General features: G+C 41.2%; 2 protein-coding genes across 4 annotated transcripts in view; one reads left to right on the top strand and one right to left on the bottom strand.

The window, feature by feature from the left end:
• The window catches only part of col11a2 (collagen, type XI, alpha 2), a 45,731-nt gene extending 27,089 nt beyond the window's left edge, over positions 1-18,642 (top strand). Inside the window, exons 26-65 of the mRNA XM_029248490.1 lie at positions 594-638; positions 793-846; positions 1,346-1,390; positions 2,331-2,384; positions 2,662-2,769; positions 3,070-3,123; positions 3,231-3,284; positions 3,734-3,778; positions 4,152-4,205; positions 4,501-4,545; positions 4,706-4,759; positions 4,947-5,000; positions 5,142-5,195; positions 5,469-5,666; positions 6,054-6,107; positions 7,020-7,127; positions 7,302-7,409; positions 7,551-7,604; positions 7,807-7,860; positions 8,105-8,212; positions 8,544-8,597; positions 8,737-8,790; positions 9,209-9,262; positions 9,430-9,483; positions 9,714-9,821; positions 9,938-9,991; positions 10,463-10,516; positions 11,241-11,294; positions 11,543-11,596; positions 11,892-11,999; positions 12,184-12,237; positions 12,687-12,848; positions 13,097-13,150; positions 13,257-13,292; positions 13,577-13,630; positions 13,910-14,171; positions 14,844-14,956; positions 15,350-15,418; positions 15,532-15,768; positions 16,415-18,642. Of these exons, the coding sequence (XP_029104323.1) occupies positions 594-638; positions 793-846; positions 1,346-1,390; positions 2,331-2,384; positions 2,662-2,769; positions 3,070-3,123; positions 3,231-3,284; positions 3,734-3,778; positions 4,152-4,205; positions 4,501-4,545; positions 4,706-4,759; positions 4,947-5,000; positions 5,142-5,195; positions 5,469-5,666; positions 6,054-6,107; positions 7,020-7,127; positions 7,302-7,409; positions 7,551-7,604; positions 7,807-7,860; positions 8,105-8,212; positions 8,544-8,597; positions 8,737-8,790; positions 9,209-9,262; positions 9,430-9,483; positions 9,714-9,821; positions 9,938-9,991; positions 10,463-10,516; positions 11,241-11,294; positions 11,543-11,596; positions 11,892-11,999; positions 12,184-12,237; positions 12,687-12,848; positions 13,097-13,150; positions 13,257-13,292; positions 13,577-13,630; positions 13,910-14,171; positions 14,844-14,956; positions 15,350-15,418; positions 15,532-15,768; positions 16,415-16,561 (3,240 nt within the window). The 3' untranslated portion in view covers positions 16,562-18,642. The remainder of the gene's footprint in view (positions 1-593; positions 639-792; positions 847-1,345; positions 1,391-2,330; positions 2,385-2,661; positions 2,770-3,069; positions 3,124-3,230; positions 3,285-3,733; positions 3,779-4,151; positions 4,206-4,500; positions 4,546-4,705; positions 4,760-4,946; positions 5,001-5,141; positions 5,196-5,468; positions 5,667-6,053; positions 6,108-7,019; positions 7,128-7,301; positions 7,410-7,550; positions 7,605-7,806; positions 7,861-8,104; positions 8,213-8,543; positions 8,598-8,736; positions 8,791-9,208; positions 9,263-9,429; positions 9,484-9,713; positions 9,822-9,937; positions 9,992-10,462; positions 10,517-11,240; positions 11,295-11,542; positions 11,597-11,891; positions 12,000-12,183; positions 12,238-12,686; positions 12,849-13,096; positions 13,151-13,256; positions 13,293-13,576; positions 13,631-13,909; positions 14,172-14,843; positions 14,957-15,349; positions 15,419-15,531; positions 15,769-16,414) is intronic.
• A 787-nt stretch (positions 18,643-19,429) lies between these two features.
• On the bottom strand, positions 19,430-23,760 carry hsd17b8 (hydroxysteroid (17-beta) dehydrogenase 8). 3 transcript variants are annotated; one of them, XM_018754372.2, is made up of 9 exons: positions 23,697-23,760; positions 21,714-21,916; positions 21,192-21,308; positions 20,877-20,972; positions 20,619-20,704; positions 20,424-20,508; positions 20,078-20,120; positions 19,891-19,965; positions 19,430-19,592 (listed from the first exon to the last, which is right to left on the bottom strand). In XM_018754372.2, exons 1-9 carry the CDS (start codon positions 23,740-23,742, stop codon positions 19,573-19,575), a joined length of 771 nt encoding a protein of 256 aa, XP_018609888.2. In that variant the 5' UTR covers positions 23,743-23,760; the 3' UTR covers positions 19,430-19,572. The 3 variants fall into 3 exon arrangements, with proteins under 3 accessions (XP_018609888.2, XP_018609887.2, XP_018609889.2); XM_018754371.2 differs by lacking the exon at positions 19,430-19,592 and having other exon boundaries at positions 19,599-19,965; XM_018754373.2 differs by lacking the exons at positions 19,430-19,592; positions 23,697-23,760 and having other exon boundaries at positions 19,599-19,965; positions 21,192-21,330; positions 21,714-21,782.
• Positions 23,761-24,300: the final 540 nt, after the last annotated feature.

Genomic DNA, 24,300 nt, shown 5'->3' with positions numbered 1-24,300 from the left:
AGTCCATTGCAAGGCACCCCAAGCAGGACTCGAACCCCAGACCCACCGGAGCGCAGGACCCGGGCCAACCCGCTGCGCACCGCGCCCCCCTTGTATATGAACATATGTTGTACATTGTATACTGCTGCAGCCAAAGTGAATTTCCTTCTGAGACTAATAAAGTTTATTTTAGAGTCACTGGTTAACCTGAAATGCTTGTCTTTGAGCTATCAGTGGAAACCCATGCAGATGGGGAGAACATACAAACTCCACACAAAGCAATTCAGATTGAATCTACAGCCAAACAGCCCAAGCACTGTGAGGCAGTGGCACCACCCACTGGGTGACTATGCCACCTACACTTAGATCAAAATGCTAATAATCAATGATGTGCCTTCACATTCCTTATAATATCACTTTTTGATATTACAGTTTATTTCTTATATTCTAATATCACCATTTTTAAGCTTAAAAGTTTTTGGACCATTTGTGTCCTGACACTGGAGTGGACATAAGTAATATTGAGTTGCTGATTAGAATGCTTACCATCTGTTTAGTCAGGGTCAGTGAACTTCCATGGTGAACAATTCTACTAACCCCTCTCTTTTCTTCAGGGACACCCAGGCAAAGAGGGACCATCTGGAGCTAAAGGAAATCAGGTCAGCTTCCAGTGTTTTTTACTTAGCATGTCTTGTGCAGATGGTGATATACTACTTAAGCTACAAAAAAACTGAACCAAGACGAGTATGTCAAGTGAAAAAATAACGCCAAATTCAGTAAACATGTCTATCATCTTTAATGCGACCCATGCAGGGCCCCATTGGACCCCAGGGCAGTATTGGCTATCCTGGTCCCCGTGGCATCAAGGTGAGACCTCATTTATTTTTATATCACTGGGTCAATATGCATTAAATTTTCATCAGCAGTTTTCTTTATGGATATGCAGTGCAACCATAGCTTGATTTCTCCATCGCAGCCATGCCGAAGAAGTGGGTAGAGTAGCTTATCTACAAGTTAAATATACAGTATGTTCTAGTTTGTCAAAGTATTGTCTATGAAATGAATTGACATTATATAAAATTATGTAACATGACCAACATAAAATAGTTTTTATTAACAAAAATTTTTAAAATGATTGTCCTGATGCAGATATTAACTTTGAAACATGCCTAATAGCATCTGATGCTTGTGTGGGACAGCCCTACAAGTTTTTTCAATTTCAGCATGGTGTGGTGAAAAATCAGAACAAAGTCTTCGAGGCTTGAGGTTAAATTGCTTTTCTGTTTGCTTTATATTCACCACGTGTGGAAAATTTCTTCTTAGTTCCATGTTCAAAGTATTCCTGTTAATCCTGTACACATTGCAGGGTGTGCAAGGTATTCGTGGGTTAAAGGGACATAAAGGAGAGAAGGTGAGTTTCCTTAGATAATCTGATCAAATAAGTAAATTGTGATGCTCACGATTGTATTGGGTAATCTGTAACTGTTGACCTATTTCCTGAAATTTACATGCTGCATGTACAACACAAATGTAATTAATGTTTTTTGGAACAGTATGGCTGAAGTCACGAAAAAGATGTTAGATGAGGTTAGGAATCTCTTACAACTTTGGGCTGTCCCAAACTGATGCGTAATGTCTTTAACTTAGCATTAATTAGTTTACAGGTGAATCCAGAAGTCCAAACACAAGTTCAGTTCCATAGTTTTACTTTCAGGGGTAAAGCAACAAGCAAGTTGTAATGGCAGTCTGTCTGAAGTTGTCAGTTTGACAAACAGACATATTTTTTCTAATGACATTTTCATTGATCAAAAGAAAAAGGCAAAGGAATTTAAAATGGTGCATCAGCAATTACACGCTAACAGTTTTTTTAAATTCTAAAAGAAGAGTTACAAATTAATCATGATTTGAATAAAAAGCAGCTATAAATATTATTGAAATGTTTCACTACAGTGGCTGTCAGTTTGACATAGATTTAACACATTTTTTACTGCTCTAGAACCATTTTTGTGTAGGCATATTTTCCATGTTCCACTAAGCAGAGTCATACATGTCGGCTTATTCTGAAGCACAGTGGTCCCACTGTACAAATTACAGCCAATTTTGCCTTAGCTAGTGCAATTTATTTTCTAATGCAACACTTTTAAAAAGCAATACTCTGTCCTGTTTAAAGAAGGGGAGCTTAATTATCCATGGACTCTTTATAATTAATAAAGATAATGACTTTTAAAATTTCCTGCATGTTGTTTCTTCTACAATTAGTGATGATTGTGATATATCAGGAAATAGGGTGTAAGAAATCAGTTTTAAATAATTTTACACCACTTTTTTAAAAGTAAGAATGTAATTTCCAGGGTGAAGATGGATTCCCTGGAATCAAGGGTGATTTTGGAGTCAAGGGTGACAGGGTAAGAAGATGTCTAATATAAATTAAAATTGTTAACCTGATTTACCCTTATTTAAAAGGTGATTATCAAGATTTCAGTTTACTTTGCTTGTCCTGTTTAGTTACATGTTATTAAAGACACACAACAGGAAAATTCATACCACAGTAGTTACTAAAGAGCCTGCATGTTGCCTGCTGAGGCTCCAGACATAATCACTGACATTTTGGTTTCCCACCAGTCACCTGGTTGCCCACTTGCATTTGATCAGGGTTCCTACATTTTTACTGTGCCCCATTAGGGAGAGATTGGCGTTTCTGGGCCCCGAGGAGAAGATGGCCCTGAGGGGCCGAAGGGACGTGTGGGGCCCCCTGGTGAAGTGGGCCCAATTGGCCATGTAGGAGAGAAGGTGAGGGGTCGAATTCTACACATACCTTTTCTGAGCCCTTGCGGACCCTATTTGTGCATTTCACTCATTTGGTTTTGAAGTGGTTATTTACAGAGAAGGAATTATACGGTAATGCATCACTGTCATTTACTCAGCATACCTGACCGTGTTTCCTGATGATGTGCTTTCATTTTTTTAATGTTTCCCCTAATACAGCAGACATAATTTTATGCCTACATTATACCTATGTATGTAATAATTCAGCTGAAAATTTTTTCAGAGTAAATACCATTACTGATGGCATCAATGAATTGATTGCAGGGTAAACTTGGTGTTCCTGGACTGCCTGGATATCCTGGAAGACAAGGACCTAAGGTATTGCAAATATTCTTGTTATTATAATCTTTGCTACTAATAATTAAAATGTTTAAGTGATCACAGTTATATTAAAATGGTTGTAATGCTTCATATTATTTTTTAAGGGATCCCTTGGTTTCCCAGGATTCCCTGGTACAAACGGCGAGAAGGGTGCAAGGGTAAGGGCTACTCAAACAAACAGCAGGAAGTAACAGTCAATTGTCAGGAAATACTCAATATTACACTGAGCAAACTTCCAAAATCATATCGTTTTCTATACTGCAAGGAATGTTTATTATATTTTAAATACTATCAATCAATGCCTGCAGTTCTGCTAGTTAATTATACCTTTTCTTTTAAAAATATGCTTTAACTGAATATCGTTTTGGCCATTCATGCCAGAAAAATACAATAAGCTAACAGAAGTAATGTTCAAATTTGATATAATATGGTCATAATATTTTTAATTGTTAATATCAAATATGAATGAATTAGACTTACTCTATATTGCAGGATGTCTGTGATAGTAAGAGTAAGTGTAGAAGAGACTACTTTTATCTCATTTAATTATAATGCTTACTATTTACATCAGTGTCAACAGATCTGTTTAAGGCATTTATTTTTTCAGGGACTGTCTGGGAAGCTGGGACCAAGAGGTCAAAGAGGACCAACGGTATAGTGGAGCATGATGCTGTCTGTCACTATGCAGCCATGGTAACCGTAGTGTACACGTTGCAACTCACATACAACATGGGTGAAAAACAGATTTACAGCCATTAATATACTCCCATCAACATCAGCAACCTTGTGTCTGATTTTACTAGATGGACTTCCATTGTTTCTGCAACAGCCATTACCTGTGTACTGGATGAAGAAGTTTGCAGTCCCCTTAAACCTTAGTAGTAGTTACATGAAAAGTTTCATCACAAGAAGTAGAACATACAAGGATTATTTTGAAAGCATTCACATATTCAGTTGCGAATGCACCAGAATATTGATTCCTGTCCTTTTATTATTTCATATAAGAACATCTTTTTCTCTATCAGGGGCCCAGGGGCCAGAGAGGGCCACGTGGAGCTACAGGAAAGCCAGGAGCCAAGGTTTGATATCTAACCTCTGCCTTTAATGCCTGGTTCTGATTTCATAGCAAGAAATATAATATTAAAAGATTAGTGTAATAGTTACCTCAACATCAGTCTGGAAGAGGAAGTCATGTTGAACTGTATAAATGATGGTTGTACACATTTGTACAGCTAGATAACTGAAAAAAATCATGAAATATCCACTTTGTTCTTATAATAATAACATATAAGAGATCCTTATTGGACCATTCCACCTTCTTCTCAACAATGAGGATGCTACCGCATTGCTCATTATCTTCTGTCACCTCTCCAGGGTACTTCAGGTAGTGATGGACCTCCCGGTCCTCCAGGTGAAAGGGTGAGTTGTGGTTCATGTGATGTATAAATTCACTCCACTCCAAAAACTCCTCATGCGTGTAATGAAGTATGAAGCGATAACAAGAACTTTGGAGAAACACACCTACTGAAAACATGTTGACTAACACTTGCCCTCACAGCATTTCTGTTATCTTTTCTAGGGATTGCCTGGACCTCAAGGAGCAAATGGCTTCCCCGGACCAAAAGGACCACCAGTAAGATAAGATATAAATTATCATCATTTCTGTCCTTCTATGTAGTCCAAAGTGTCAAAGAGCACCAAATAAATCCAGGTGTATGAAGTCACATTATCTGTTATATTAATCTTCAAGTTTTTAAGCTTCTGTTTTTCCTGATGACAGGTAATGACCACCATCTGTGTGTTTCTTTTCCTATCCTCAGGGCCCACCAGGGAAAGATGGACTTCCTGGACACCCTGGACAGAGAGGAGAAGTTGTGAGTCTCTTTTCTTTATATTTATATACGTAAGATATATCTCACAGAGTTATTGTAATATTTACGATTTCTTTGTAGTGCTTCATTAGTGTAATTAAGCATGTATCTGGGGGTCATTCTCTGAGCCTATTTTTTTCTTAGGGCTTCCAAGGAAAGACAGGTCCTCCTGGACCTCCAGGAGTTGTTGGTCCTCAGGTATAATTAAAAACACCTTTCTGTATAATAATCACTATGTAATTCTAATTGAATTAGTTATTTTCTATACAGTACATTTGACATGGTACATGCAGTCTTCATATTTCGCAATTTCAATGCTAACAAGTTTCACATGATACAAAACTGCTAAAAACATGAATTTATAGTTACAGTGATGAAATCATTTAATCATTATTACTGTATTACATGATTGTTAATGTTAAAAAAGATTTGTCCATTCAAAGCAAATCCACTCTTATCTTTCTTCTGCAGGGGCCCTCTGGAGAGACTGGCCCTATGGGTGAACGAGGTCACCCTGGCCCTCCAGGGCCACCAGGTGAGCAAGGGCTTCCTGGTCCATCTGGGAAGGAGGGAACCAAGGGTGACCCAGGTCCACCAGGGCCTTCTGGCAAGGATGGGCCTCCTGGGCTGAGAGGTTTCCCTGGAGAGAGAGGACTTCCTGGCACATCGGTAAAATAGTCAATAATTTCCATGCAAGATCCTTGCAGCTATGTCTTCAGCTTCAGCAATTAGATGTTTCACTGTTTACCTTTTCTGTGTCAGGCTACTACAAGGATTATTACTGTCACTGATACATTTTATCAATAGTTCTCTCTTAAAATGTTATGTTTGTGATAACACTTCTTGTGCTGTTTATGATGGCTAAATACACAAACACAAACATATACAAACTTTTGTAATTGGTTACCAAATGTTTACTACATTTGTAATTTTAGATTTCAACAGGTAAAAAGTGGAAACACTTATTATAATGTAAACTATAAAATGTATTGATATGACATGATGATAAATCAGTGTTGTACAATGTTTTGATCCTGTGGTTTGTCTGCCTTTAAGGGAGGTCCAGGACTAAAAGGAAGTGAAGGTCCTGCTGGACCTCCTGGTCCAGCTGTAAGTCTCCCTTTTGTTTTTTACTTCATACAACTATATATTTCATTTAAACATTTAGCAGTGTGAGGCGGTGTGGTGCCACAGCGGGTTTGGCCGGAGCCTGCTTTCTGGTGGGTCTGGGGCTCGAGTCCTGCTTGGGGTGCCTTGCGGCGGACTGGCATCCCATCCAGGGTCTGTCCCCTCCCCCTTCAGCTTTGCGCCCTGAGTTGCTCGGTTAGGCTCCAGTTTGCCGCGACCCCATTCGGCATAACTGGTTTCAGACAGTGTGTGTGTGTGTGTGTGTGTGTGTGTGTGTGTGTGTGTGTGTGTGTGTGTGTGTGTGTGTGTGTGATTTAGCAGTGTTGTTCTGAATAATATATTTGAAGGTCATATTCAGATATTAAACTGAAAACTTAATGATGTATAAAAGATGAAATATAAAAGATGGTACTGAAGTGCATCACCTGTTGTCAAAATATTCTCAACTGTTATATAACAGGGTCCTTTGCAATAAAAATCCACTACCTAAATCTGGTGTGTTAAAAATAAAACATTTTTTCATGCGGTGGACTGGTTCATCTGTCCAGAGTGTCCCCTGCCTTGCCTTATACTTCCAGGATAGGCTCCAGACCTTCATGACCCTGCACTGATAACGAATGAATGAGAAAACTAAGCAATAAATAAGTTTTGTTCCAAATTTTACTAAATATGTTGATGTTATTTTCATATGTAAAAATACATTTTACTTTTGTATTTTAATGAATTTTAGGTGACATACATTTAATCTAGACCTGATTATTTCTTTCCCTAAGAAATAATGGTAGTTCAATTTCCTCTCTACTGAAATTCACCTGATGGGGTGATAGTAACTCTGCTATGTGAGGTGTACCAGACAGTGACCATGTAAATCACTGACATGTTGGATCATTCCAGGGCTCTACTGGTGAAAGAGGTCCTGCTGGCAGTGGTGGCCCCATTGGCCCTCCAGGGAGACCTGGCCCCCAGGGTCCTCCAGGTCCAGCAGGAGAGAAGGGAGTTCCTGTGAGTACCTGTTTTGTTATGTTGCAATACTAACTATCTCAACTTATCTGTCTGTAATGTATTTCTCTGTCTGGCCTCCTTTTTACCATATGATTACTTTCAGTTTCAGTTCATCTCATGTGACCGATTTTGTTGTGTCCTTGCTGATTTTTTCCATCTCTTTGAATCTGACAGGGCGAGAAAGGTCCAATTGGGCCTGCTGGACGTGATGGCATCCAAGGCCCAGTAGGCTTACCAGGCCCTGCTGGACCTCCAGGAACACCCGGAGAGGATGGAGACAAGGTCAAGAAAGGGTTAAAATATTTTTAGAGCATTCATTTTAAACAAATATAATACTTTTAACATTACATGTATTCACAAGTGCGTGACAACTCAGTAGCTTGCATGAGGAAGCTACCATTTCTCTGTTTACCTTCTTTGCAGGGTGAAGTTGGAGAGCCTGGTCAGAAGGGAGCCAAAGGCGAAAAGGGAGAACATGTGAGTAACATCACTTCCCCAGCTTCCATATCTACTTCCCTGTCATATTCTGGTCTCGGTTCTTTGTTTACTCTATAATATGTCGAGTAGATCTTGCATGAAAACTTTTCTGCCGTGAACAGCTATACGAATAAACATCAGTCTACTGGTACAAGAACAGATGTGTGTATTATGCTGAATTTGTTTTTCTGTGTTTTTACAGGGCCCTCCTGGTCCACCAGGGCCAATGGGCCCAGTAGGTCAACCAGGAGCTCCTGTAAGTATATAATTTTAAGTGATTTTGGAAAACAGTATTTGATGCCAACATTTTTCATATTATTAACCTGCATCAATATCAGTTTGACAAAATATGAATATTAAATCTAAGTTAAGCAATTCAGCAAAACAAGGACAAGGGCAAGGACAAGGAGTTCTGTGACATTTTACACCATTTGTATGCCCGATACCATGATCTGCTAAATATTATTATCTTTCCTCACATTTTCTTTCTTCATTGTCAGGGTGCTGATGGAGAGACTGGACCCAGGGGCCAACAGGGACCATTTGGGGCCAAAGGAGATGAGGGTTCAAGAGGGTTCCCTGGGCCTCCTGGTCCAATAGGACTGCAGGTAAGGACACCCTGGGGAAGTCCATTAATTCTTTTATTTATCTAATATTGTCCTGTAGACAATGAGCCAAACTGTGTCCCATGGTGTCAATGGTCATTGATCCTATAAAGTCAATCATAGGACCAGTCAAACTTTTATTTATAAAATTACTTTCAGCTTCATTATTTCTGTATATAGCAGTAATAAAGGCACATTATGTACAGGTCTCAACTGTAGGTGTACTTGTTAATATTGTTCCACATCAAGGTCATTAGTTCTTCCTCTGGAAGTTACAATGACCACAAATTTGGTTCATACATGTCTGTGGGCTCTTCATTGTGTATTCATATAGGGACTGCCAGGCCCCTCAGGAGAGAAGGGAGAGACCGGCGATGTGGGACCAATGGTGAGCTTCTCTTGACATGATTTTTCTCTTAAAAGTGGTAGTACAAATATGGACACAATTCTTGTTGAGGTAACACTGTCCTCCATATTGTGTTACTTCAGTTTTTTCATTCTTTCTGTCTTTGTGTTTTTTCCTGTAGGGACCTCCTGGGCCTCCAGGCCCCCGTGGTCCTGCTGGACCCAATGGAGCAGATGTGAGTATGAGTAGAATCTTTTCAGTTGACTTTCAAATTGTAAATCAATATTTTCAGACTTCTTATGTGAAAATTTAACATACATCCATTTTCACTTATGAAATAGTATTAATATCACATATAATATATGGGTATACATATTCTTATTACCTAAATATTAATATCATTACCAGTATAAATTACTTATTTTTATGTTAAGGATGATATATTAATATAAATATTGCTACTGGAATATACAGTGATCAGTTTCAGACAGATATAGTGATTCTTAAAGTACATAAACCAAGATTTTTTGTGGATATTATGTTTTAAAATAGATTACAAATGTGGAACTATTAATGAACATTTTGTGAAACCTGGTGCAGTAAGTGTTTAACCGCTATCCCACAGTTAACTGGTCCATTTTATTGTCCTTCAGGGTCCTCAGGGTCCTCCGGGTGGGTTGGGTAACCCAGGCAACGTAGGCGAGAAAGTAAGAGGCCCACTATACAACTAATGTTCACATCTGTTTTACTGTTAGCTGCCGTTCATCTCTGTATTGATATTTATGCCTCCTTATTTGTGTTTGCTTTCAATTTCAGTATCTGCATGTGCAGCAGTGTGCTTTCAATGTGTGTAATATCTTACCTGTATTGAAAGGGTGAGCCTGGTGAATCTGGACCACCTGGAATAGCAGGAGAACCAGGAAAGAAGGTGAGGTGTTTTTGGTGCTATAATGTTAAACATGTACAAATCTATTTCTTTGTATTGCCCCTGGATACCTTCACTATTGGCTGTTCATCACTGTGCTGTCATTAACAGGGGTTATAGACTAGTGTGATTGCAAATTCTAGTTTTCTGAATTGCCATAACATGTCCCCATTGTCAGTTGTCCATGTTTGTCCTGAGACTGATTGATTGACAGCTGTGATGTCCAATTATAGGGTCCTCGTGGAGAGCGCGGTGACAAGGGGGAGGCAGGACAGCCTGGAACACCAGGCCCTCCTGGAGGAAAGGGTCCTCCTGGAGATGATGGACCTAAAGGAAACCCTGTGTGTAAAATTCAAACATAAAATATAGGGAGCTGGACAGAACACAATAAAATGCCAGGTCAAAATTAGCATTATTTTAAGAGCTCTAAACTTTAAACTCTGTTTCTCTTTCATAGGGCCCTGTTGGTTTCCCTGGTGATCCTGGCCCCCCTGGTGAAGTTGGTCCTAGAGTGAGTGTAGAACATACATTTGTCAAGTATTCTTTCAGCTAACATTGTCTGCAAGAATATTTCAAGTAATTCTTGTAAGAGGACATAATTTATACATTTATATTAATTTATACTTTCTTATGCAATTTCATTGGTAAAGTTTTCATAATGCTCACAGAAAAACATCTTTGATGCTTAACGCTTTCAGGCCCGAATTAATACTAGCAGTCGTAAATGTTAGTAGGCAATTAGCAATGCTAATTTGCAATGTCTGCCTGGAGAGGGATAAAAATATTTTTTAATCAGTTTATTCAGTAAAAACCAAATGCTTGGGGATAAAAAAGTAAAACGATATTATTGATGTATAAGAATTTAGAAATGATCTAACCTTAAGAAACATTTTATCTATATTTAAATTTGGTTGAAATATAGGAATATACTTTGTTCATCCCGTTGTGTTAAATACATGTATGTTTGCATTTGCCTTTGTAGGGTCAAGATGGAGCAAAGGGTGAGAGAGGAGAAGATGGAGAACAGGGAGAACCGGTTAGTGACCATCACAGTAACAAGCAGGGCTTTTAGTTATACTGGGATTGACATGGCTCATATATGAGGTATAAATACATTTGAAAATACAAATATATTTTAATATTCACTTTCTTGTAATATTCAATAGTCTGGCCTTTAAAATTTAAATCTATTACATTTCTGTCCCAGATGTAGTGACAGGAGTATCGTCTACACTGGTCTTGTGTTAACAAACTTCAATTTTTGTATTCATGTGATTGTTCACCATCCTACAATTGCCCAGTTTCCATTTCTAATGCACAACCATTAGACGACACACAATTTTATGACTTTTATTTGCATTCATAAAGAAAAAAGAGAGCATAATTGCAGATGTTGAAGTGTATAAAGGGGAAGCCTTCTACTATCATACAAATTTAGCATGACATCCCCAACTGTGACTTCATGTTGGATTTGCTGCCGCACACATCATCTAAAATGGTTCTCTGTATGATGTATTTCTGCCATTTCACTGAGATGCTGCAGAACAGTTCATGTGAGATATCCGGTATTCGGTCAGACTGTACAAACTGTACACTGTACAGGTATGTTCACGGGCTTCTAACAGGCTCAGTACTGACCACATTAAAGTTGTTTTCTGTGTGCACCTGTAACACTGGAACCTCTGCTCTGAACTGAGCCTGGTCTCACTGGGTTATTATGTGTCTGCAGTACATTGATCTCTCTCTCTCTGTGTCCACAGGGCTCACCTGGGCCCACTGGGGAAAACGGACCCCCTGGCCCCCCAGGGAAGAGGGTAAAGCTATTAAAGTGTTTATATGCATTCAAACATTGCCACTGTTCAAATGAGGCTTAGAATATGGATCTATGTAGTTGCTTCAAGAAGAGTTGGAGGAAATCTATGCAAATCTAATACTGCAGAAAAATAAATCTAAAGGCCGTTTTAAAATATATTACTCTCTTTAGTCACCATAGTGTAACTGAATTTCTTCACAGATTTTCTGTTGAGAAATAAATGTACTTTTATTTTCCTGTATTTCGTAGGGTCCTCCAGGAACAAGAGGACCTGAGGGGCGTCAGGGAGAAAAGGGAGCTAAGGTAAGAGGTTAACCATCATATATCAAGTGAGCCAATGGCTAAGGCCCAGAAGTAGTGTGTTTCATTATTCTAGTCACACCTGACCTCACAAAGTACTACGCACTATGTAGTTCACTACTATATCTTCATGCAAAATTTATTAGTCATGCCTCAACGTATTGGATTTTTGTTGAACCAGTAAACCTCATGCCTGAATTTCAAAGTATGGGAACCAGCTGTGTAGAACAAGTGTGACATGTTATCACCACAAGGCCTCCCGCCCTTACCATGTGTATTGCTCTCTGTCTGTTACCAGGGAGACCCAGGTGCCAACGGACCTCCTGGAAAGACAGGTCCTGTCGGGCCACAGGGTCCCCCAGGGAAGCCAGGAACAGAAGGTCTGAGAGGAATCCCTGGACGAGTGGTGAGGAGTGTGGAGTATTGCAGTGTCACGGCACATGTGTTGGACACAATACATGTTGTACCTCACTGGGTTCCTACACACAATTAGCATACAGCTCTAAGACTCCTTAATATATTAACCTGCATGAGGAGGTGCTTAAAGCTTATGGATTTATGTATGACTTTCCTTATCACTCCTTTCTCAGGGTGAACAAGGTGCTCCCGGACCTGCTGGACAGAAGGGTCCCCCAGGACCTATGGTGAGGCCAGGAGAAAGGCCAAAATGCTCTTTTGTTTCTGGAAATTGATCTAATACAGTTCTTTCATCTATCTGTCCCAGTTTCAGTACTCAACTTATTCAGTCATGCTTTAGGTATGAGTTTGGTCAAAAGATTATATTATCTGCTTATCTAACACTTTTGTTCAAACCAATTTATGTCAAACTACCTACAATTATTTACCCATGTATACATTTTGGTCATTTTTACTTTTTCAGTTTAGTACCTTGCTCAAGGTTACTATGGCAGGACGTGGGTTTCAAACCTGAAATCAAAGTCCAAAGGCTGCAGCTGTAACCACTGCATTGCTTGTTGCTGCCTATATTAGAATACATGGTGAATTTGTTATTATCAGTAAGGGACAGAATATGTGTGATGATTTGTCCAAAAGAAGCGTAGAATTACTTTGTCTTTCTCCTTGTCTCATCTAGGGACCCCCAGGGTTGCCAGGTCTACGTGGTGACCCAGGGGCTAAGGGTGAGAAAGGTCATGCAGGTCTGATTGGTCTTATCGGACCCCCAGGAGAGCAGGGAGAGAAGGGAGACAGGGGTCTTCCAGGGCCCCAGGGAACAACTGGACCCAAAGGAGAGCCGGTGGGTAACAGCAACAACTCATTCTTGTGACTGCTGCCTTAAGTGCACCCAAGCAAATATCTGCTTAAGAAACAACTCACTTTAACTGCAGTTAACAGATATGCAGTTTAAACTGCAACAGGTTCATCTCTAGACCACTTCCTGCAATAACTCTTCAGTCACTGAAATATCCGAGTGCTGTAACCTGTATGCCCTGTAAGTGCAGTCTCTTGCACGAGACACCAGTCACACCTGTTGTTTGCTTGTAGGGTATTGCTGGAGCCTCTGGCCCACTTGGTCCTGCTGGCCCCCCTGGTCTGCCTGTGAGTATCTGCTTGATGATCTTTATTGTTCCCCTACTGTGAGACCACCGTAAAGATTCTACCTGATTGTTTGGCTTGTATTTTTAATCCTTTCTGTCATCCTCAGGGTCCTCAAGGTTTTAAGGGTGCCAAGGGTGCAACAGTGAGTTCTCTTTATATGTTCCAGCTTTATCTCTGGGACTGCAACAGTGAAAAGCTCACACCATATATCTTTATTGTGTGCAGTCCTGATGATCAAGCACTGATTTCTTCAACAATAAATCAAATCAATAGATATAATAATGAGCAAATCAGAGATCAAGGCAAGTTGTCAAGTGTCTGATATAGCAAGTGGAAGTTGGTGCTGGTAAAATATAGTATGATGGATTATTGCTCTCAGGGATGTTACATGGCACTTGTGCTGAGAGGTCACTTGGTATGTTTCAGGGTTCAGCTGGCCCTAAGGGTGAGAAAGGTGTGCAAGGACCACCTGGACCTCCAGTGAGTGCCCCTCTGCTGCACCAGCATGCACACATCATTCTGTGGTTCTTAAAGACCTCCAAAGCCTTATTATGCCATAAGCAATGAGGATAAATGGTATACAGGTACTGGAAACATACTACATTTCTGGAAAGGATGTCTGTAAAATGTTACTGCAATAATCTGTTGTGTTGTCATAGTACCATGGTCTGTGTACACACTGAAACAGATGGGGTACCTCAGGGGTTCTACATGACTGATTTATAACCGTATTACCTCCCCTCCAACCCTCTTTCCCAGGGTCCCCCTGGAGAAGTCATCCAGCCCCTGCCCATTCTGATCCCCAAGAAGTCCAAGCGCTCCATTGATGCCAGCCAGATACTGCCCTCGGATTCAGCCGGAAGCGAGTTCTTGACTGGCAACGAGGGCATGGAGGAAATTTATGGTTCCATCAACTCGCTGAAGCGAGAGATCGATACAATGCGTTTCCCACTGGGGACCCAGGACAGCCCTGCCCGCACCTGCCAGGACCTGAAACTGAGCCAGCCAGACTACAAAGATGGTAAGGGGGGGGGGGGGGGGGGACAGGTACCAGAGGGTGGGCTTCAGGGGTTCGCTCATGTCCAAGCAGGAAAATTGCAAAAATTAACCAGGAAAAAAGTAAGATGGAGTCTAGCTCCACCCTGACCCACTTCTTTTAAAAAAAGGACAATAAAATAATCTATTTAAAAAAATATACATTTGCTCCACAATTGCTGATCCTTAGCTCCTGAAAATTTCTTGGAAAGCTGTTAAGTTGGCAACTCAACTGACAGCCACACAGAACGGAAACAAAACATGAGTTAAATTCAGCTAATTGCTAACTAACTACTCCACCTAAATTCAACTAATTTCCAGTGTTTACTGCTCATCAGTAATGAAGTGATGGACACGTTTATGTGATCAAGTTGTCAGAACACTGAGGGGGTAGTGGAGATGGCCATTTTCATTTTCAACCTACCAGCCTGGACAACACTGCACTGGGCAGGAAGTTTTGACAGGACCATGAATAAAAGGATGGATGCATGTATGATATATGTAGCCCTTACTAACTGTAACAATGGTAAAAGTGACTTTGGAGTTCCTGTCCAATTTCAGTAGTGAGATGTATTATGATTTATGTTGTCAATCACAACAACTGAGTGGTTGCTCATCTATGGGAAACAGTGTTTAAGATGAGTCCCTCCTTGTGCAGGTGAGTACTGGATTGACCCCAACCAAGGCTGCTCACGTGACTCCTTCAAGGTGTTCTGCAACTTCACTGCTGGTGGGGAGACCTGCTTGTACCCCAGCAAGAACAGTGAAACGGTGGGTACGCGGGTGGGACAGCTTCTTGCCACCAAATTCAGACTCTGTGCACATTTACATTTATTTATTTAGCACACACTTTTTTCCAAAGCAGCTTCCAATAAACTCTACGTAGCATTATCAACCCACACACCTTATTCAGCAAGGTGACTTACACTAGGTCGCTCATCCATACATCAATGGAACACACTCTCTCTCTCTGTCACTCACATACTATGGGTGAACCTGAACAGCCTATCTTTGGACTGTGGGAAGAAACCAGAGCACCCAGAGGAAACCCACACAGACGACAGGATCGAACCCACGTCCTCTTGCACCACCCAGGCACTGTGAGACAGCAGCGGTACTCACTGTGCTGCACTCATCCTTACACTCTTTCTCTCCCCCTCTCAGGTAAATATGGATTCCTGGTCCACAGAAACTCCTGGCTCCTGGTACAGCCAGTTTACAACGGGAAGCAAAGTGAGAATTTACCCACTACCCCCCAGAAAAAAAAAAAAGTTGGCTGGAAGAACTGTAAACCCTAGGCTCTCAGTAGACAGACCCCTCTGAGTGTCTCTCTCTGTCTCTCTCAGCTCTCCTATGTGGACTCTAACGGGGAGCTTGTGGGTGTGGTGCAGCTGGGATTCCTGCGTCTCCTCAGTGTCCAGGCCAGACAGAACCTCACTTACCACTGCCACCGCTCTGTGGCCTGGGCCGACCGCACTGCCAATGACGGCCACGAGAGGGCGCTGCACTTCCTGGGAGCCAATGATGAAGAGCTCAGCTATGAAACCAGTCCCTACATCAAAGCTCTCACCGATGGCTGCTCTGTGAGTCCCGACACTCTTGATACTGAGCCACATATTCGGTGACTATCAGTTAACAGCGCTAAACTCAGACAAACTAGAGACAGGTTATTTACTACACATACATGCAGGCTGGTTAACTCTACAAGGCCAAATTTGGTAGATAATCTCAGGATGGAAAGAACATGATACTTGGCACACACAGGAGAAAAACTTAGATGCTTCTCACTGTCACTAGTAAAGAGGTCCAAGTTCTGGCAGAGACCTCATCCTAACATGTGTGTCTACAGTCTACACTTAGAGCAAATAGACACCATGTCACCAATTAATGTAAAAGCATAATATTGTATCTGGTCAATTAAAATTCAGAGGAAAAAAAATACTAGATATGTGCTATTGTTTCTTCTTAGATGTATTTGGTCCACAAGTTTTCTATAAACTCTAATACTGAGATTTAATGAATGAATTTAAATATACACACACACACATTTTCAGAACCGCTCGTCCCATACGGGGTCACGGGGAACCGGAGCCTACCCGGCAACACAATTTAAATATAATGATAGGGAATTGACTAAATGAATATCTGTAATTATATTAATATGTTACTAGACATAATTAAACTTACATAATGGGTAATTAACCTTAGCCGCTGTTCTCCCTGTTACAGTATCGCAAAGGATTCGACAGAACAGTGCTGGAAGTGAACACTCCCCTGGTGGAACAGCTCCCCCTGCTGGACATCAAGATCTCAGACTTTGGGGAGAGCAACCAGAAATTTGGCTTTGATGTGGGACCTGTCTGTTTCCTGGGATAAAACACGTACAAATACACACATATAATCAGAGAGAGAGAAAGAGACACTTCAATGCGTTCATTTATACTGATACACACATGCATGCACGGACACACACAGAATCTCTTGATTCCTCAACAAAATCAAAGATGAGGAATACTGACACACTAATGCTGTTTTAAACAGACATGCATTCACTCAAATGTACACATCCAGGAGAAAAAATTCCAACAGCTGATGGACAAGAGAAGAGAAAAGAAAAATCAAATACATCTCACAATGAGGAGAGCAAAGATCTACCTTGAGGAAGAGAAACAGCATTCTGACCAAAGCAGAATAAAACGGTGGTTTAAACAAACAGCTCGATCCCAAAGTTTTCAATTTCATCCAGCCTGCAAGAACCCCAGTTCTGGATACACCTCTCCCTGCTCCCACCTCTGTGCTACTTCTCTCTCGAGCTGTTTCTCTCTCCCTACCTCTCCGCTTTCTCTCCACGCACCTCTCACTCAATGCCCGGCCCTTCCTGTCTCGCCTGACAGAAAAGGATACCTGAGAAAAGTATGCAAGTTATACCAAGTTAAGAACAGTGTCCAAAGGAAGAGGAATAACAGCCTGAAGACCAAAAAAGACTAAAGAGAAGCTCAGTAACTGGAATCCCATGGTGCTCCTTCCTGTTCCTTCTGTTTCTGTGAATTTTGTATTTGTTAACATCTGGCTGCTGTAGTATTGAGAGGGAAATTCAGTGTTAGAGCAGCACCACATTCTCATGAGGGCGTGTCAATCATTCATGACCAGCAGACACAGAATACATGTGTAGAGAAGTACACGCTGAGGAGTTTGAGTACAGTGTTACATTGGAATAGCCATCACCCTTCCAGTACTGTAACAAAGACCAATGTTTTATCAGCAATGACTAATAATATGGTTGTTTACCATGCCTGTGTCTCAGTGCCTGTATAATGCCGTTAACTGAGGGACAGGCTGACTTAGTCTCGTCTAAATCGTTCAAAATCAAAGCCATTAAAACCAAGCAAACTGCACCAGACTTGATGTTTTTTACATGTATTTTCAGCTGCCGCTGTCTATTGTAACAAGTGGACGTGTACACACCACATTTAACCTGTCAAGTACGATAGAAAAAATTCTAGATGAATTTCAAGGCGGTGAACTAGGTTTGTTTACTGAATTACTTTTTATAACATGCTTGTTGACATATTTTCTTTGTAAGACCAGGTATCAGGGTTAAATATGTGTATGAACTTTACATGGGATATTGGAGTTGTCCTTGATAGCAGCGAATTCAGTGCACAAGGTCTGATGCTGTGAGCTGGGTATATAGGTCAAACGTAATATTCATTTCACTCTCTTTAGTGCCCTTATATAGTTTTCAGACTGAACTCTTCAACCCTTATGTACAGAAAAACTTTTATTTATTAAAAAACACAAGGTGCTTAAACTCAAATTAAATGACAGTTTAAATGTGGTATTTCACTTATTTATTTTGCTTTCTTGCCAATCAGAGAAGGATTAAATCCATATTTTAAAAAGTAAATAAAGAAGTGAATCCATGGTTTCAGTGCACACACCTTTAACATGCATGTGTCACATGTGTCACACAGCATCTGTGGGCTGTACTCTCCAGTTTGCTCTCACTCTACCCACTAAATGAGGGCTCTGCGCCTGTCATTTCTCACTGCGGTTCCTACTGGTGGACTGAGCTCAATCTCCTGGGGAATGGGGAGAGAACTGGGCTGGTTGGGGGAGGGGGTACAGTGTGCAAGAGGGAAAAGAACCCTATTTATACATGAGTGTGGGGGGGCTGTTTATATTGAATAAACAGCTATCTGAAATGTATGATGCGTTTACCTTTTTGATTCATTTGTTGCGTTATCAGGGTTAGGAGGGAGGGGGAATAATAGTAAAACTCTTGGTGTTGGAAAGCTGTGTAGTTTTGTCAAGATCACCCTTAAGATCTGTTTTTCTTCCAGAAAACAAACTAGTAAATTCCAGCAAAATATGGTGCTGAAAACAGAAGTATTTTCTAATGTGTGTAATTAATTTCAGAAAAAATATGTAATATATAATCTTTTTAAAGAGTTGCTTGTGACTCCCTCGTTTTTTTTCCTTCCCTTTTGCATCCTGTCCTTTTCTGTTATGCTATTATTGCATGTTGCCTGACACCAGCGAAGCTTGTATTTTCTTTCAATTTCACTTCTACAGAAGGATCATATGACCTTCACACACACACACACACACACACACACACACACACACACAGCTGCCTTACCTCAACCGCACTTTGATACTGAGCCCCATTCCCTGCTGTACTCCACAAACAGCTGCTCTTCACCTGCTGACCTGGTTCTCCTTCCTTCTCCCGTCGGGTCTGACAGTGTTATCTTTTCAATGTTTCTGCTTTGTGTTTTTGCATTTATTTTGATCAGGGTTTTTACATCTTGCCTCAACATTTTGTCTTGGCCTGTTCTGGCTGGTTGTTGGTTTCTGTATTCCAGCATCTCCCATTAAACCACATGCCAATGCATCTTCCCAGTGTCTGTCCCTCTACATGAAATTGTGTGTGTGCATGACACTAACATAAAGCTGCTCTTCCCAATAAACACTCCACTCTCTTTTGTCACACAAGTACAGCCAGAGATGTGCTCACTTCCTGTACCTTTCCTGCTGCTTGGACTGGTGTGATATTCCCTGACAGTCATGATGGAATCTCAACCTGCAATGATAACTCTTTCCAGATGAAAACATTTCTTACCTTCACCTGTGATAAGTACTATAATATGAAAACAAGACAGAAGTCCAAAACTTCTACTCTTACCTTCATTTCATCATCTTTTTGGACTCAGTCTCAGTAAAGTCAACACTGCATAAAAATGCACAAAAAAATTTTACTTTTATATATGTACAGTTTTACATATTACCCACTGGACAGACATAGAAAGCAAGACGTGTAAAGGCACCAGGGCTCTATGCTCATTTTTTTCCATTTGTCTTGGAAGAGGTCATAATTCCATCTTTCAACCAGTGAAAAGGCCCCCTGCAAATAATAAAACAAACCTGAATTAATTTTTTTTTTTTATTAAGAAAAGTTTTATACATTAGGCTCCAATTTTAGCCCTGGTAAGGTGCATTTATAGCAACTGTCCTGGTTATTATTACATGTACTCGATGCATGCATGTTAGTACAGACATGTTCAGCAGAAAAAATACCCAGTAGGTATATGAATTAACGCTATTCAGTGAATGTAAACACAGGGTGTACTGTGTAATGTACGACTTCAGCACCCGGATCTGCATGTTCCGTGTGTCTGTGGTGTTCTGGGTTCGTTTCGTACCTGTAACTTCAATGCTGACCCCAGTGATGTACCGGCTTTCGTCTGATGCCAGAAACGCACACACGTCGGCCACCTCTGGCAAGAGGGGATCGAAAACCTTCCTATGCTCATTGTACCACATTATGCATTCACCAAACCCACACACCCAAAATGCACTATTGCCTCACATGGTTCCACAGTAACCCACCTGCAGGCTCTCCAATCCTCCCCATAGGTACCAAGGAGAGGACCTACAGAGAATAGACAAGCTGTGTCAGCACACCTGCGCTCACAGACACACCACATCAAACCGTATACACAGAACACACCTGGAAGTATCAGTTTTCATTTGCAAGCTGTGTGACCGGTCTCTTTTAAAAAAAAAAATTTTTTTTTTTTTTTTTTTTTGCATTTCTGATTCTGGGCTGCATTGAAACGGCAGAGAGCATTACACAGGAAAAACACTTGGCGCTAAACCTGTATGTAAGATAATATGCAAACCAACAGAAATGCATAAATCCAGACAAAAGTATAATATATAAGTAAAATCTGACCTTGCTGAGGACTTTTTCAGGTATTTTATCAGTCATTGGTGTTGCTATGAATCCAGGCAGCACACAGTTACAGCGAATCCCAAACCTGTAACACAGCAAAGACATCAATGCAATGCTAACGTGTGTGTGTGTACACACACACACACAGTGTATTACAGCTTCTCTCAAGGCCGTGTTAAAACAGCTTGCTCTTACTTGCTCAGCTCCTTTGCAGCAGTTCTTGTTAACCCTACAACTCCAGCTTTGGAGGCAGAGTAGTTGACTTGGCCAATGTTCCCCATCTGATAGCATAACCGAGCTGTTAGGAGAGGTTAGCAGCTGATGGCTAAAGAGAGTCACCAAATTACTGCTGACTAGAAAGTGTCTTAGTCTACAGTGAGCTGAGGTTGCTGCTGTTCCGAAGAGGAAAAAAACTGAATCCTCCCGCTCACAGTAAACAGGACTTGGACTTGCCTTGCCCACAATGCTGCCTATAGTGATGATGGACCCCTTGGGGAATCCAGAGGAAACCATGGCCCTGGAGAAGACCTGAGTCACGAGAAACGTCCCCTGAGGGAAAGAGTAAGGCAGAGAGAGAGAGAGAGAGAGAGAGAGAGAGAGAGAGAGAGAGAGAGAAAAGAAAGGACAGGTTGTGCCAGCCCTCTTACCGTGACATATTTTGCCCCTATCCTGACCCATACTGCCCTCAGTTCACATACAACATTATCAATGCAGTCACATACTGAAGCGTGGGGGGAAACGATGCTCAGGCAGACACCAGTGGGATACCTTGAGGTTGACCTCGATAACCCTGTCAAAGTCCTCCTCGTCCATCTTCAACAGGAATTCGTCCTGGGTGATACCAGCTGCGCTCACACACAATGAGGGCGGCTGGAAGTACTGGTGCTATTGGGAGACACCAGTAACACTGTTAAAACAAATGAGAGAAACCCAAAATATTCATACTCTAAACTGGAGCCAACACCACTTCATTGTCATTCAAGTCAGAACTTCTAAACTCACTGCTAAAAGACAAAACAGACTGACAGATTTTACAAATGCTTTCAAAAATATCAAGCTTGAGTGACAGACTTCCAAGACGTCATTTACAAGTGCTGCTCTGGCCTGGGAAACTAAGCCACTTACTCTTCTGCATGATCATCATCCATGATTATCAAAATCAGACATCATCACACTTTTTCTACTAACTCTCACCAACAGGAGCCATCGGAACACCTAACGACACACTAACTAGTCCTGTCATTCTCCCATCATCTGCAGGTCCTCGTGTTGCGTTACCGCAGCTCCCACCTGAATACTGGTCAGCAGCCTGTCCACGCTGTGCCTTGATGACACATCCACCGCTGCCGCCATGTGCTCCTGAGCTCTGTGGCCACGTGGCAGGGCAGCCACGGTCCGACTGGCTGATCCCTCATCGATGTCAGCAACCACCACCGACGCACCCTCGGAGGCAAACCTTTGGCACACTGCACGGCCAATGCCACTGCCCCCTCCTGGGAAGAAGGGGTAAAAACACAGACTCTGGGCTGATCCTGCAGAGCTGCCAAAGGGGAACAGTGACAAATCCACTGACTCACTGATCCAAGGACAAAGTCAGGTCGTAATCAAAAATGGGTAACCTAGCGTACACTGTATAAAAACTGTAACTGCAAAAAAGATTCCTGGCCTTAGGAAACAACCGTAAAGAACACAGTTTAGTAAGTACATATTCAATTTTACAAGAATTACATTATTACTGTAATTAACAGTAATTTATTATGACTTGATAGTTGTTCAGTGTGGTGTAGTAGATTATTTGTGTAAAGGCCCAACTGCAGTGGAACACCCTAGTTTAAAGTCCACAAAAAGCAGTCATGGTCCTGGCAGACTGTAGCACACAGAGGGTTTCCTCCTACATAAACAGAAACCATAAACATTTGATTTAACTCATTACTCTTCTAATTTCACTGTCACCTTGCAATCAAAAATTCTGGGTTTGAATCCACTCTTTTATACCCTACTGCCATTATACCTTGGATCGAGGTGCTCATCCTGGATTGTTGCTCACTTTGGAGAAAAAGCCCCAGACAAAGGTATAAATAAGTTACTATGGTATTCTATTTTCTCCCACAGTCCAAAGGCATGCATTTCCAGTTAAGCTGTCTGCAGTAGTATCATCATGGTTAGAGCTGCTGCCCTTGGACCTAAAGGTTGCAGCTCTAGTACCCTTGAGTGAGGTACTTACCCTAAATTGCTCCAGTAAAATTACCCTGCAGTAAAAAATGGGTAAATAATTGTAAGCTGCTTTGGAGAAAAGTATCAGATAAATGTGAATGTGCGTGTGGCCTTCCTGAGAGGGATCAGTGTCCCGTTCAGCCTTGCGCCCCATGCTTCTGGGACCCCGATTTGGACAAATGCTTAAAGATGGTCAGGTTTACTGCGGTAAAATCTGTATCCTATGAGTAAAGCTGGAGCAGAAGTTGCCAAGCCAAGGGCCCCGGCACCAGGAGGTCCGAGAGCCGCTCCTGTTCTCACACTTCTGTCTGTGCCCGTGAATATTTTAATGAGTGTTTCATAAAAGGGAGCCTTTTGTTCCCACACCGCAAGGTGCCTCCTCGAAACACAGTAAAACAATGTAAAACAGCGGGTGTGTCACCAGTGTCTTCCACTCTCACGCTGACAAGGCCGTGCTCTGCATTTTGTACTGTTTGTATGGGAAATTTTAGTTTTCTGAGGCGCTCTTGAAATAATTAAGTCATTTTATTTTAAACATTTTTATCACGAGAGAAACACGGCGTCGGAGATGGACCGAGTGACGACATTTTTTACACATGAAATTCGACATTTTGTTCATCAAGGTCGACATTTTATACGTAAAAATTAGACATTTTAAAGGTAAAATTCTACATTTTGTCCATCAAGGTGACACAAAATGCGTCAAAGTTTACATTTTATCCATCACGGCCTACGTTTTACGTAAAATTCTACGTTTTGTTCATCATCAAGGTCGACATTTTGATTTTACACGTCACGTGAAACTTGACGTTTCATACATAAAATTCGACATTTTATCCATCACGGTTGACATTTACACTATTTTTATACACGAAATTTCACAAGGTCAACACTCTCTTCTTCTACAACTCGATATTCTTCTACGAAGTCGAGTTTCTGTCAGTATTTTAATGAACGTTCTTTAAATTTACTGTAACTGTATTTTTCTGTTAGTTTTAGTCGACAATGTTCTCCCAAAAAAAGAAAAAAAAAAAAAAAGTGACGACAAATGCGACTAACCGGTAACAACCGCCAATTTCGACACGAGTCTCGAGGACGCCGCCATATCACTGCTCGCGGGCACGTGACGCACAAAAGACATGCTACTGTTGCTCTCCACCAGATGGCGTCGTGGTACCACTTTAAATACTGTGTACAGTGTTCGGAAAGCGCTGTTGATTTTGAAATGCAGATACTTAACACTCGTTACTCCGGTAATACTGCAACTAGAAAGCGCGCATTCCAACTGTATAGAAAAATTATTTGTCCACATATCAGGGAGCTCAGATCGACAGTGCTGTGTCAAAGGCCCTACTGTGGTGGCCGGTCTTGTTATGGTTTCCGTAGTGTGGTGGTTATCACGTTCGCCTACCACGTGAAAAGTCCCCCATTCGAAACCGGGTGGATACAAATGTTTATATTATTTCCATTCATTATATGCCATTTTAGTTCGTATATTGTTGTAGGACTTAAAGACATGAGCTTGCAATCTGCTATACTAAAATGAGTACGAAGTATTTACCCCGTTAGTACAAAACATGCAGCTGTGTAAATGGGTGAAATATTCTGGGTAAAAGTGTGAGTCGTTCAAAGTTCAGACGCCTTTTGTTACAGGTGCGCTGAG

The sequence above is a fragment of the Scleropages formosus genome, chromosome 23 (genome assembly GCF_900964775.1).
Source record: "Scleropages formosus chromosome 23, fSclFor1.1, whole genome shotgun sequence".
Classification (NCBI taxonomy): Eukaryota; Metazoa; Chordata; class Actinopteri; order Osteoglossiformes; family Osteoglossidae; genus Scleropages; species Scleropages formosus.
This window is presented reverse-complemented; position numbering and strand designations above follow the sequence as displayed.